Source organism: Mus musculus, chromosome 19 (assembly GCF_000001635.26).
Source record: "Mus musculus strain C57BL/6J chromosome 19, GRCm38.p6 C57BL/6J".
Taxonomy (NCBI): Eukaryota; Metazoa; Chordata; class Mammalia; order Rodentia; family Muridae; genus Mus; species Mus musculus.
Window position 1 is genome coordinate 57,648,135 of NC_000085.6, and position 14,646 is coordinate 57,662,780.

The window sequence follows — 14,646 nt, forward strand, 5'->3', positions numbered from 1 at the left end:
CACCTCACCATTTGTTCTCTGGGGGGAGCACTTCCATCTCCTGTAAATGGCGGTTGACAGAAGAGGGCAGCCAGCGTGCACTTTTGATTTAACTGAAAGGAGCGGCACCTCCCCATTCATCTTGACATTTAGAAACCAGTGTAGTCACCAGCGGCTTAATTCCAATTCTGCTTTGTCTTCGGTAATAAGGAGAGGGAGAGAATAGGGGATGGCCAGGCCAGTTCCTGAAGCAGTCAGAACACACACACTTATCTTGGGTTTATTGCTTTATGTAGCTGTGGTTGGTGGTGACCTCAAGTGACTTAAATAGTAACGTGATTATAGGTTGTCACGACATGTGATTCTAATGGCAGATCTTGGATAGCGAGAAACACACAGGATACACACAGTTCTCTAAAGAAGCAGATGCTGGCCTGGTTCAGCCAGTGTTGATGTAGGACTCAGCCTGTACACATGTATCTGTAAGTGCAGCATCAGGCAGTACAGCGACAGGAAGTGTAGTGCAGCGACAGGAAGTGCAGTACAGTGACAGGAAGTGCAGCGCAGCAACAAGTGCATGACAGGAAGTGCAGCGACAGGAAGTGCAGCACAGTGACAGGAAGTACAGCAACAGGAAGTGCAGTGACAAGTGCATGACAGAGTGAAGTGACAGGAAGTGCAGTGACAGGAAGTGCAGCACAGTGACAGGAAGTACAGTAACAGGAAGTGCAGTGTAGTGACAAGTACGTGACAGGAAGTACAGCGACAGGAAGTGCAGTGCAGTGACAAGTGCGTGACAGGAAGTGCAGCACAGTGACAGGAAGTGCAGCAACAGAAAGTGCAGTGCAGTGACAAAGTGCAGTGCTGCAAAAAGTTCATGGCAGGAAGTGCAGTGGCAGAAAGCATAGCACAGCACAAGGAAGTGCAGTACAGGGCCAGGAAGTGCAGGACAGTGACAGGAAGTACAACAGGAAGCATCAGTACAGTGACAGGAAATATAGTATAGCAACAGGAAGTGCAGTGCAGTGTGACACTGGGTGTTGTGACAGTGCGTTCCTCTGTTACCGGGTTTTCTGTTACCGGGTTTCAGAGACACTGATCACCCCGTCTATATCTTATGGATGAGGACACCTAATCAGTCACATGAGTCTGGATAAGAGACAGTTGTTGCTCCAGTTTTATGCTATTGGACGTCATTCTAAACTAATAATTGTTATTACTTTATGAAATTTTTATACGTTTTTTTTTTTTTTTTTTTTTTGGTTTTTGGTTTTTCAAGACAGGGTTTCTCTGTATAGCCCTGGCTGTCCTGGAACTCACTCTGTAGACCAGGCTGGCCTTGAACTCAGAAATCCACCTGCCTCTGCCTCCCGAGTGCTGGGATTAAAGGTGTGAGCCACCATGCCCATCTCGAAATTTTTAGTTTCTAAACATTATTATTATTATTATTATTATTATTATTATTAATTTTCTGATATGCGAGGCTACCTACTGAAGCCAGTTTGGTCCTTAATAATGTGATCCTTATTATCACATTTGTTTAATAGCGTGTAATTTATAAATGTCTTTTATATACTTTTTGCGAAATACTAAAAACTTTTAATAGCATTTGTGAATACTTTTATTTCCTCTTTATGTATGAAAGCTTGATGCTGGGCAAGGTAAACAGATTTGTCTAAGGTCACATCGTAATAGACCGAACTCGGATTTGAGGATGTTGTTTTCCACTTTAATATTATAGAAGCACACTAAAGTGTAAATAGGACATTTCGTGGTATTTAACAAGTTATGAATATATTATGATATTCATTAGAACATGCTAAAATCTGATTATATTTTCCTTGTTAAGGATTAATTTGCAAGTTATATGTCAGTCTTTTTTTCATGAGGGAAGGTTTTGGGCTGGGGTCTCACTATGTACCTGAGTTGTTAATTTGCCCATGACCTTTTGGTCTTCTTCCCTCAGCCTTTTGCCTGATGGTTTTAGAGGTGTGCTCTACGTTGTACGGTCAGACTATTGCTTGTATTGCATTTTTAATACAATGAACATTAGATTCTCTTCATCTGTGTGATCTGCTTCGGTAATGTAAGATCTTTGTTTAATTCAATGTGTTGCTTGATTTTTTTTTTTTTTATTTAAACAGGCCCAGATTGTTCTCTGAATGTCCCTTCTACTGAGTCTTACTGGATTTTGCCAAATGTTAAACCCTTCAGCCCTTCCGTAGGTCGGGCCTCACATAAAGCAGTTTTACATGGGAAATTCATGTGGGTGATTGGAGGATATACTTTTAACTACAGTTCTTTTCAAATGGTTCTGAAGTAAGTATTTATTTTTAGATTTTCATAACAAAGTTCTATTGTTCAAATATATAAATGGCTGTTTCTGAGGTAGTATATATTTGCTAAATTTGAGACCATAGGCAGTCAATGCCTAAACCCAATTATTTGTCACTATACATGGGGATTTGTTTTGTATAAAAATTTTAATACCCGTTTAGAGTGATTTATTTTACTTTTTCATACATGCAATTATGTATGCATAGCTGTAGAATATGTTAATGCAAGGTTTTTATCTTATTTTTATTTTTTATTAGGTAATTGCTTTATTTACATTTCAAATGTTATCCCCTTTCCTAGTCTCCCCTCTGAAAACCCCCTATTTTCTCCCTCCTCCCCCTGCTCACCAACCCATCCACTCCCTCTTCCTGGCCCTGGCATTCCCTTATACTGGGACATAAAACCTTCACAGTAACAAGGGCCCCTCCTCCCACTTATGACCGATTAGGCCATCCTCTGCTACATATGCAGCTAGAGTCATGAGTCCCACCATGTGTTTTCTTTGGTTGGTGGTTTAGTCCCTGGGAGCTCTGGAGGTACTGGTTAGTTCTTATTGTTGTTCCTCCTATGGGGCTGCAACCCCCTTCAGCTCCTTGGGTACTTTCTCTAGCTCCTTCATGGGGGACCCTGTGCTCAGTCCAATGGATGGCTGTTTTTGGTGGTTGTGGAGTGTTTTAAATAAGTTTTCTATTTCACTGGGAAGCCATGTGATTTGCTAAGAGGTCTATGAAAAGAAAGGGTTAAGTTAAAGGAAAGGACGAGGGCGGCAAATGGAGGAGTGAAGAAGGATGTAAGCTTTGCCCTGTGTGGGGTGAATCATGGCAGTTTCTGAGCAGGCTTTGACTTACACTGTAGGAAACTCCCTCTGACCATTTGAGTCAGAACAGGGCTCTTTGGAAGAAGACTAGAAACGAGGATTTAGTTCGAATGGAATTATACAGGGGACGAGTTGTATATAGAGGAGAGCAAGACTAAGCTCCAGCCGCCACATCACAAGAAGGTTGGGAGGGAAAGAGAAACCAGCGAGCAGTTTGAAGAGGAATGCGGGGTTTAGGGAAACCACCCGGTGCAATGACTTCAGAGAGGAGCGGGTTTAAGGACTAACAGCCACCCACATCAAATGCTGGCCATTAGCCACGCCACGCAGAAGAGTGGCCAAGGATTTGATCTGAAGGTGTTGATCTTCGTCAGGTTTGGGGAGTAGTTGGGTTGACAGACTCTGGGAGCAGCAGCCTTCTAGCGTGAAGGGCAGTGAGGCCACAGTGGGTTTAGTTGTTTTATTAAAAATCCCATCTGATACATGTTTGCTGATCTAGTTAGACCTAAGGAACCAAACCAACACAAGCGGATGGGGGAGTGGTTGGAGTGTTTGGGGATCATGGCACTCAACCTGTAGAAGGGCCACAAGGCCTGGAAGCAGCGCTGTCTCCTTCAAGCTCCTACAGGTTGTTTTGCCAAACCAAGATCCAGTGTGGATCCAGTGTGGCCGCGGTTCCAGCTGGAGCTCGGAGGCCGAAGCATTTCAGAGGCGTGGTTTAGAACTTCAGGTCATGTCCAATAGATTCCAGAAACCACACTTTTGTGTCACATAATCCAAGACTAGCTTTCTTTTATAAAATGCCCTATACTACTAGATTTATTTTGTACAATTATATTTATACATGGGGAATACATAGTTCTTGATGATTTTTTCACACACATGCATTAATATTAGAAGCAAATAACTTGTAAAAAGGGCAGAAATTTTTATCTGTTTCTAAGGAAAACTGGGTTTCATTTTAATTTGAAAATGAAGAACTCATTATAAGTTATGAGTCCACTGCAATTATTAAATGCAATTAGACTTATCCTAGCAGTGAATGGCCTACTCAAGTTTACATATCTGCTTAAAGTTTTTAAAAATTACTGTTTTAAATTCTGTCTTATTGTATATGAGTGTTTGCTTACACGTAGGTGTGTGCACCAACCAAGCATGCCTGGTGCCTGTGGGTGTCAGAAGAGGGCTTTGCATCCCCTGGAACTGGAGTTATGGGCGGGTCCTCTGCGAGTATAGGGACTCGTAACTATGGAGGCATGCCTGGAGTCCTGTATATTGTGCATTAAAATGTTAAACCATAAGAGCAAATATTCCTTTCCTTTTTTATTTTATTTTTTTGTGACAAGGTTTCTCTGTGTAGCCTTGGCCATCCTGGAACTTACTCTGTAGACCAGGCAGGCCTTGAACTCAATGATCTGTCCACCTCTGCCTCTAAGTTCTGGAGTTACAGGCGTGCACTACCACTGCCCAGCAAGAAGAGGTATTTCTCAACTGAAGCTTCATCAACAGTTTTAATATGGTCTATAAACTTGTTAGTTATACATCCTTCAGAATTTAAAGAGAATTTGGTTTCAAGTGAAGAGACACATACACCCAAATTAAAGAACCGAAAAGGAGTTTTAGCCTGCTAACCTAGCTTGTTTTCTTGTTTTTAGTTACAATTTAGAAAGCAGTATATGGAATGTAGGTGCTGTATCAAGGGGCCCTCTTCAGAGATACGGACATTCTCTTGCCCTCTATCAGGTAGGTCTCCTGCTTACAAACATTTTGGTTGTTGTCTTAAGAGCTTATGTTAGAGAAGTAGTAGACCTCAGATTTGTTTCAAGCCCTCCATGAGAACGGTAGACCAGAGAGACTCAGGGTTAGAGACCCTAGGGTTAGGTCCACTAGACCGACATTCTATAACATCGCTTTATGTGCTTTCGCTGCGTCACAGAGGGCCGGCTTCTCACTTGGTTTCCTACTCAGGAAGGAGGGCTTCGGAGACTTGCCTCTTGGATTCATTTACCTATTTCATCCGTTTTTAAAAATTAGGGGTATGACGAGCAGTACGGGTTCAGCCTCACGGTTTTGCCGTGTCTGTGTTTCCCACATTTACTACAGAGCAGCACCTTTTCTCATTGAGTAGTCTTAGCGTCGTCTGACCACAGGCGCGTCTCTTATCACCAGTGCGTCTCTGGGCTCCTCATTCTCCTGTGCTGATTTATGTCAGACCACACTGTCTTCAGACCTGCTTTGTACTGTTTTAAAGAAGTCTCTTCGCTTTGACAGACTGGTCTACTTTTCCGTAGCCCTTGCTCTTATAGATGACTCTTAGCATGGGATTTCTGATTCTGCAGAGAACTCTGTGACAGAGATGGAGCTGAGTGCTGTGCACAGACGTGGAGATCTTTGTCACCTCTGTGGACAAAGGCGGGGGATCCCTGAATGTGGAGTGTTTTCCCATTCATATCTTTGTACATTTCAGCTGTGTTTTTATAACTTCAGTTTTAAACTCTTTTTGTAGATCGACTCCTAAACACGTTGTGCTTTTTGGTGTTCAGTGTAATTGCTTTGCTAACTTTGCTTTTAGATTGCTTATCCCAAGTGTGTAGACAAACATGCACTTTGTGCTCTGACCTCATGCTACAACGTGACTGAATTCTCCGGACAACTCTTCGTTTCTTAGGATCTTTTATATAGAAGGCGATACAATCTGCTGGTAGAAATTGTCTTCTGTTCCGTTTTATCTGGGCCCTTATTAGTTCTTGCTTATCTGCCCTAGGTGGACCTTTCAGTGGAAATGACAAAGTAGGCATCCTTATCGTATTCTTGGTCTCCAGGGCAATCGTCTTACATTTCACCATTAAGTATAATTTTAGTGTAGTGTTTTCCTTAGATAACGTCTATCCAATCGAAGAAAACATCTTTTTAGTCTGCTGAAGTATAGTGGTCTATACCATTTTTGCATAACTTCTGTGAATCAACTGTGAGTGAAATTAATAGGATAATCTGTAAGTGTTGAAGGTATGTAGTATCTTCCCACAGCCATAAATGGTACTGGAATGTACTCTGAGGGATGCTCAGATGCCCATGTTTTTGGTGCTGGAAAACATTGAATTGTCGAGAGTGGCAAGAACGGTTAACATAGGTGATACAATGAAAGTGTAACCATTGGGGACCCAGGACATTCAGATGTTGAGCAGACTGTCCATGAGTGATGGCAGTCAGTGTACGGTGTTGCTTTTCTGACATGTGGGAGCCATATGTTGTTAATACTTAACACAGAGTTTCTGATGTGTTTTAAAACAAAAATATACTTAATAGAGTATATAATGTGGACATTTAAATTAAGACACATTAATGGAACTTATGGAACCATGGCTAAGCTTTCCCTTTCGTTACCATTGATGGAGTGTGCGGTGAGCAGTTTCCAAAATGTAGTGTGTGAGTAAGTTAAAGAACTGATGCAGGCTGCCGAGAAATTCCTATTCTGTGCACTAATGTGTGCGTTTAACTCACAGGAAAACATCTTTATGTACGGAGGCAGAATGGAGACCAGTGATGGCAACGTCACCGATGAATTATGGGTGTTTAACGTACGCAGTCAATCATGGAGCACGAAAACCCCCACTGTCCTTGGCCACAGTCAGCAGTACGCTGTGGAGGGACACTCGGCACACATCATGGAGCTGGACAGTAGAGACGTGGTCATGATTGTCATATTTGGATATTCTGCAATATATGGCTATACCAGCAGCATACAGGAATACCATATCTGTGAGTTTCTTTAAAAATGTAATTTCTTTAATGGTTGGGAGCATCCTTATTTTAATCTCCTAATTACTTTGTCAAAACGTTAAGTTATTTTAGATTGGAATTATAAGGCAATTATGTTCATAATGGTTTTTTGAATATAATCTTTTTAATTATTCTAAAATGTTGTCCTTGAATACTTGGGTATCATCTCTCAGCCAGATGAGGGGGGTGTTATGTGCTCATTTTCCAATATTTTAAGCTATGATGCATTCCAGCAGAGGGTGCTGTTGCCTTGGATTCTGCCTATGAACCCAAAGCTGAAATTACCTCATGTCTTTGTAGCTTATGAATTTTAGAGTTTTCATTTTTGGTGTCACGTCTTATTGCTAGGACTTTAGCTACTTTAAGGTAGATTTTCAAGGATAAACTGTTGCTTTCTGAGAGAGGTTGTTGTTTAGTGTGTGGAGGTGACTTGATTTTCTCTATTGCTGTTTTTTTTTTGTGATTTTTTTTCCTATTGTTATTTTTAATTTGTCCACATTTGCCTTATAGTTGCTGTTTAAATCTAAGAATATTCTCACTTCTGGGTCCCGCACTAATGGGCTCAGTCCTTGACTGCTATGCAACCAACATCAATGACCTTACAGAGTCTGCCCACAGTCACAGTGAGACTGCTCCTTTGTGGGTCACGTGACAGTAAGAACGCGCGTGTGAGAAAGGTGTCCTTCCCAGTCTCATTCAGCAGTGGCCAGCACCACCCAGGCGCCGGAGTGCACGGGCACAGTAACGTCCGTGCTGGTTGGCAGCTGATCCGTGTGTTTTCTGGCAGATTTTTATTCTCAGTTAGGAGTAATCAGTATGTAGAATGGCAACTGGAGTTTTGGTGAATTAAGAAAGATCTGTACATTCAATTCCTTTCGGCTTGTTCTATAACCAAAATACTACTAAGCGAGTTTTTGTTTGCTTTCTGTTTTCTTGGTTGCAAGTGGGGATGCATCGTGATTGTTGAGTTTTATAGGAATCGTGAGCACTTAAAACATTCTGTGTATTTTATCACTGCAGATTAAGATCCATCAATTTTTCTCTCACATTGTGTTTCCTACTAAGATTTACTGCTGTGGCCAAGGGTGTTCAAGCAGCTGGTGTGATGTCCAGGCGTCTGATGCCGGAGAGTTAAAGGGCTTTCACCCTGGAAACTACACAGCAAAGAGCACAGAACAGTGGCTAGATGTCACTAAAAGACACCAGAGTCATTAGTTCCCTGACCATGGTCCAGGAGGGCTTTAGTGTTCCATTGTACCAGCTGCTGGGCTGCAGAGCTGCCAGCTCATGTCAAGAGCACGTGCTCCTCAGAGGACCCGAGCTCAGTTCCCAGCAGTTACCTGGTCCTCTGCTGCTACAGGCGCAGGAGAATATCTTTCTTTCCCTTCAAATCGCTTACCAGTGTGCCTGTCCCTAGAACCCAACGATTGTCAGGAGAATACTGGAACTTTAGTTTTCTCATTTAGCTTAGGTTTAAGGATAGTGGTCTGGCTGGAAAAATGGCTCAGCAGTTAAGAGTACTGACTGCTCTTCCAGAGGTCCTAAGTTCAATTCCCAGCAACCACACGGTGGCTCACAACCACCTGTAATGGGATCCAATGCCAACTTCTGGTGTGTCTGAAGACAGCGACAGTGTACTTATATATACATAAAAAAAGGGTAGTGGTCATGTAATTTTTATCTGTTATATCACTAACATATTCAATGTTTGTCACATAGGAGGCCCTGATATAAATTTGTTGTATATTTTATTTAAGTACTACTTTTGAATAACATAAGTACATATAAGTAAAATTTCCCCTATTTTATAAGCACACAGCTTGGATTTTCAGTGTTTCAGAATTCATTTTGGGACATGCAGGATGGTTAGGTTGCCTTGGTGCCCACCGAAGTGGCTTTAAGTACTGAGTGTTAGGCTGCTCTCTCCACACATAAAAATGTGTGGGGTTTTTTTGTGATATTTTGGTTGTTTTGAACATCATCACCTATTTTTCTCCCCTGCTGTAGCCTCAAACACTTGGCTAGTTCCAGAAACGAAAGGAGCCATTGTGCAAGGTGGATATGGCCACACAAGTGTGTATGACGAAGTGACCAAGTCCATCTATGTTCACGGAGGCTACAAAGCATTGCCTGGCAATAAGTACGGGCTGGTGGACGACCTCTATAAGTACGAAGTCAACACCAGGACTTGGTGAGTAAGTTGAGTGACAGATGGGGAAGGGCTGGGCAACAGTATCTTTATCGGCATTTTATCATCCATTATATTTTGATAGCATTCCTTCCCTTTCTCCCCTCCTCCCAGATCGCCCTCACCTCCCTCCCCTTAAACTTCATGTTCTTTCTCTCTCAGTAAAAAACAAAACCAAAAGAAATCAAAACAAACAAACAAAACAACCACCAAAACTCCCAGAAATACCCAAACCAAAACAAAAAAGTCACACACAAAAGCTGTGGATTCGTTTAGTCAAGGGCAACAGTTGCAACTGGAGAAACCTGATCTCCGCTTTCCCTCCTAGGTGTCAGTTGCAAATAGCTTCTTGGTTGGTTAGGGAGGGAGTTTGTGTTCACTTCTCCTCCATGCGGTTGTGTCTGGTTTGAGCCTGAGCAGGCCTTGTGCGTGCTGTCCCAGCCCTGTGAGCTCCTATGAGTACCAGCCCCGTTGTCTTGTGATAATATCTTATGTTTACACAGTATCGGAGGGTATGGAAAAGCCACAGAGAAGATTTTGAACTTTTAAAATCTTAAATGGTAACTATGACACATGGTCATGCAGCCAATAGTACAAAATAATAAATTCCCACCACATCTGGTGACAGGATTCCCACGAGTGCTCCTAGGCAGAGAGCAACGGAGGCTCAGTGACGTTACCGTGCGTGGTTCCCCAGTTAACATGGTCGCTTGGAATTCTCTCCAGGGTTCATTTGTCTCTTTTTGTTTAATGTATGACATATTTATAGCCATGACATTCATCTTCTTCTAGAAACACACTGTTTTTTTTTATAAATCTTTTGTATTTATAGTTTTACAATATAATTTTTGTTATACTTGGTTTGTTTTTCAGAATCTGGGAAATTAGGCTTTTTGTCTTAAGACAGTAAACATGCCTTTTGAAGTTGCTTGAGTGCACTTAAGGAAAATAGTTTATTACATAGTGATTTATTACCGTTTCACGTCTACGTCTATCCTTAACTTTCTGCATTGTCTGAAGAGAACAGGGTTTTGTGAGACTTCCTCTGGGAAATGAATAATAACATCCTAAACATGACCCAAGAGATTAGGCCACAGAATGAAGCAGCTTCCTGAGACCAAGGGCAGGGGAAATGAATACAATCATAGTAAAAATCCCCTCAGAATGCAGACAAAGAGCAAAGTCATTTTCCTGTTTTGGAGGCAACTCTGACTGAATGACAACTGACAGATTTTCTTGGTCTGCAAGCTGTGTGCGCGGTGGGTAGTGCACATGCACGTGTCTACGTTTTTTCCTGTGGTAGTAGGCACACACATTTGTGCACATGCACTCATGTGTGCATGCCTGTGGAGGTTTGAAGTTGGAGCCAGGGAGTCTTTCTCAAACATCACCATTTATCTTATTTGCTGAGGAAGTGTCTTCCCTGATACAGCTCACCTGGCTAGCCTGCTTACTCCAAGGATCCTCTGCCTGTGTCTTCCACCTTTCAAGCACTGAGACTCAGGTGGACTACCACACCCACCTGTCCACACCCACCTGACCACACCCCTGACCACACCCACCTGGTCACACCCCCTGACCACACCCACCTGGATTTTACTTGGGTTCTGCTGAGCTGAACTCTACTTGCACACCCACTCAGCCACACCCTCTGACCACATCCCCCTCACCACACCCAGCGAGCCACACCCTGACCACACCTACCTGTCCTTTATCTGGGTCCTGGGGAGTTGAACTCTACTATCTGCTATCCTGTTACTTATGCAGTTAACACTTGACCAATCCAGTAGATGACTTCTTAACTGAAAACATGGAACTCAGAAGACACAGTGCTTCCAAATGTCTGAAAGAAAGCCTAAAATTCTGTACCTAATGGAAAATTATTAACAAAAGAAAACAACACAATGACATTTTCAAAACACTACCACCACTACCACCACCACTGCTACCACCACCATCACCATCACCAACAAAAATACACAAGCAACCAACCAACCAAGAACTGATTCAGACAACATATCTCAGCCGTAGTGGAGGTGGGGAATTAAGATGTCTTGTTTTATAACTTAACAAGTAGGGATATATTTGATATCACTTCTGTGATTTAATATTATATGCTACTAGTTTGTGATAATTTGATATGTGGTGGCGCACGCCTTTAATCCCAGCACTCGGGAGGCAGAGACGGGCAGATTTCTGAGTTCGAGGCCAACCTGGTCTATAGAGTGAGTTCCAGGACAGCCAGGGCTATGCAGAGAAACTCTGTCTCGAAAACCAAAAAAAAAAGCTCACATTTTAATGTTTAGTTACCAAACATTTTTATTTTCACTGTTGGGAAAGGATTGAGGCATCGAAGCCACTGCTGCTACACCCCTACTTCATAAGCAGTTAGATCTTATCTGTTCACATTTAAAGAATGGAGAAACACAAATGCCCCTTGACGTTTCGGGTTCTCACTCCTCCGAGTTGACTCTTTTTATCTTGGTTCTATGTTGTGCTGACCGATGCTATCCTTTCCCAGAGGGCTTCAACTTTGTCACAGAGGTCTGGAGTCATTATAGCTTTGATTAACCTTGTTTAATGAGACAGTTCATGATGCTTTTTTTGCATATCTGTCATATCTGACAGTAGGGGTGTGTGTGTGTGTGTGCGTGTGTGTGCGTAATAGCAGGGACTTAGATCTTGAAACCTATTTACCTGTCAAGAGATTTTGGAGACGGCTCAGTTTTGTAAGTTGGCTATTAGGTGAAGTGCATTTAAGTTGATATTGATGACCATACTTAATATGCCTACATATTACATGCCTGAACCCCTTCCAACAACTGCTTCATTGAATGGTTATCAAGCTGTTAGGTTAAAGAGAAAACCATGAAAACTGCTGACAAGTCTTTGGGGAGTTGAGATGTATTAATAGTGATAATGGTTAGAGAAGTGAGTCAAGAGAGTATCGTTTTTTAAGGCTGAAGAAATTTACGTTTGTAGCCTGACCCAGGACCAATCAAACATTTAAAAGACAGGAGGAGAGAAAGGGAGCACTTTGAATAAGGGAGCACTTTGCTGGAAGAGTGTTTGCAAAAGCAGCAGTGGGAGGGAGCACGGGGGTGGGAGGGAGCAGGCACTTCACATTGAGAATCAGCAGACTATGTGACCACAGATGCAGAAAAGACTGCGAGGACTTATACATCGTTCAGTTCTCTACTTTCTCAGTGAAATAAAAGTCACTGGCTGAAAACACAAAGCTCACTTCAGGACGTTTGAGTTACAGAGATGATATATGAAGTGATCACTTGTGGGGAGGGGCAGGCCTGGGCGAGGGCAGTGAAGGATTGTGGGTAGGATTGTGTGGCACTGATGTGAGGAGTCTTAACGTACTGCGAGCATGGATCACTCAGCATTTCAGCCCTGTGTCTGAGCATCTGGCGTGAATGAACAACCATGGTCTCGATGCTCTAGTTATTCTGTTAAGTCAGTATACCCATTTTCCTAATTCAGTTACTCAGAGTATAAATTCATGGACTTGGGAATGGTATTACATCCAATCTTACCCAAACCATATTCCGATTTTGATGTCTACTCATTTGCCTTCTGACCATTGATGAGATTCTCACACCTACACACATTCTTCCCAAAGTTTCATATTGTTTCCTTTAGTTTGTTTTTTGTTGTTGTTGTTGCTATCGATTGTGGGAAATGATGAGTAGGCTTTGTTTTGTTCTGTTTTATTTTGCTATCGATCCATTGATCCATCTATTTATATATTGTGTGGATACACTTGTGTGTGCACATATGCCTGTGCACATGTTCATGCATGTATACAGAGGTCAGACATTTGCCTTGAGCTTCCACTTTATTCCCCACCTTTCTTTTGAGACAGGGTCTGTCCCTGACCCTGGAGTTTACTGATGCGGCCGGCCGGCCAGCCGGCCAGTGAGCTCCGAGGATTTGCTCTTCTGCACCCTTCATCCCGAGTCACAGGCAGCCTCTTGCTTCCTGTGAGACAGGCACTTCACTACTGAGCCATCTCCTCCGCCCTCCAGTTTAGATTTCAATTTGCATTTTCTCCTTCACAAATAACGTAGAATATCTTCTTATATTTATTGTCATATAGTACTTATTTTAAATTTCGGGCAAATATCCTGTCCATTTTATTATATTTGCTAGATCGTGTATATCTCTCTGCAGTATTGGTTTACTTTGTATTTTGCAATTGTGCTTTCTCAGAGTGTGGATTTTTTTCTATTCTTTCCTTATTATTTGATAAATAGAACTTACATGTATATAGTCAAGGAAGGAAATCTTGTTTTATAAGCTGTGCTTTGTGTTTTGCTTAAATAACAGTATTCCACAATGTTTTATATTTTTATAAATAATCTTCAAATTTTTATAACTAGTTTCACAGTTAATTTTCAGTCTAGGGAGGTAAGTGTGTGTGTGTGTGTGTGTGTGTGTGTGTGTGTCTTCCAGTAAAAGCTTCTGTATGTGAGTGTGTCTGTGCAGTAGAGCTTGTGTGTGTATGTGAGTACATGTGTGTGCAATACATACTCCCTGGGCACTGGTCAATAACAGTTCATTCATCCCTTTGATTGTCTATAGCATGGAAAACATTAATAACAAAATTATACCTAGGTGATTAATATTTTCATGCTCTTTTCAATGCAATCTGTATGTTTTGAACTCATACTTACCTTAGTGTGTAGGGGGCACATGTGAGCCGAGCGTGTATACATGTGTACAGGCTTCAGTGTGTGTGCATGTGTGTACAGGCTGCAGTGTGTGTGTATGTGTATAGCCTGCAGTGTGTGCATGTGTGTACAGGCTGCAGTGTGTGTGCATGTGTACAGGCTGCAGCGTGTGTGTATGTGTATAGCCTGCAGTGTGTGCATGTGTGTACAGGCTGCAGTGTGTGTGCATATGTACAGGCTGCAGTGTGTGCGTGTGTGTACAGCCTGCAGCTTGCTTATGGAAGGGAGAAGATAGCTTGGGGTAGCTGGTTCTCTCTTGAACCACATGAGTTCTGGGACTGGACTTAGCCTGACAGACATGACAGCAGGTGTCCTGACTCATGGAGCTGTCCCTCTGGACACTTGTATTGTTTTCCCAAGGCTGCAGTTACATGTCACCACGAGCCTCATGCCTTTAAGAAACAGGAATGCAGTTTCTTACAGCTGACACTGAGAATGCGCAGCGTTCTGGAGAACATGCAGCAGAACTGAGATCCTGGCAGAGACCCTGGAAGTGGTCCCTGCCTTTGCAGTGTTTCGTACATCTGGGGCTTTCTTTGCTGTAACTATATCCTTCTAATCTAAATTTCGTCTATGTGCGACTTGCTTTGTAGAGACTCCAGTCAGTGAATTTAGGGTCCGTGTGAATCTAATATTAATATGGCCTCATTTATATAACTTAAATTGTGACTTCATTTTATCTTAGCCACAAACCATTTGCAGAGACTCCATTTCCAAATGAGGTCACATTCTGGATTTGAAGATACATATTAACTTTGGGGAGGGTACTGTACATTCAATGAATACCGTAATTCTTTTTTCTG

The 14,646-nt window shown here is 42.2% G+C and overlaps 1 protein-coding gene across 7 annotated transcripts in view; it reads left to right on the forward strand.

Annotated features, from left to right (window-relative positions):
- Positions 1–14,646, forward strand: part of Atrnl1 (attractin like 1) — a 522,384-nt gene that overhangs the window by 37,175 nt on the left and 470,563 nt on the right. For all 7 annotated transcript variants that reach the window (XR_001782587.1, XM_006527049.3, XM_006527051.3 and 4 more), the window contains 4 exons: positions 2,124–2,298; positions 4,789–4,876; positions 6,637–6,892; positions 8,921–9,104. Coding sequence is in view for 6 of the 7 variants with exons in the window: in XM_006527049.3 (XP_006527112.1) it covers positions 2,124–2,298; positions 4,789–4,876; positions 6,637–6,892; positions 8,921–9,104 (703 nt within the window). In the remaining variant the exon portion in view is untranslated. The remainder of the gene's footprint in view (positions 1–2,123; positions 2,299–4,788; positions 4,877–6,636; positions 6,893–8,920; positions 9,105–14,646) is intronic.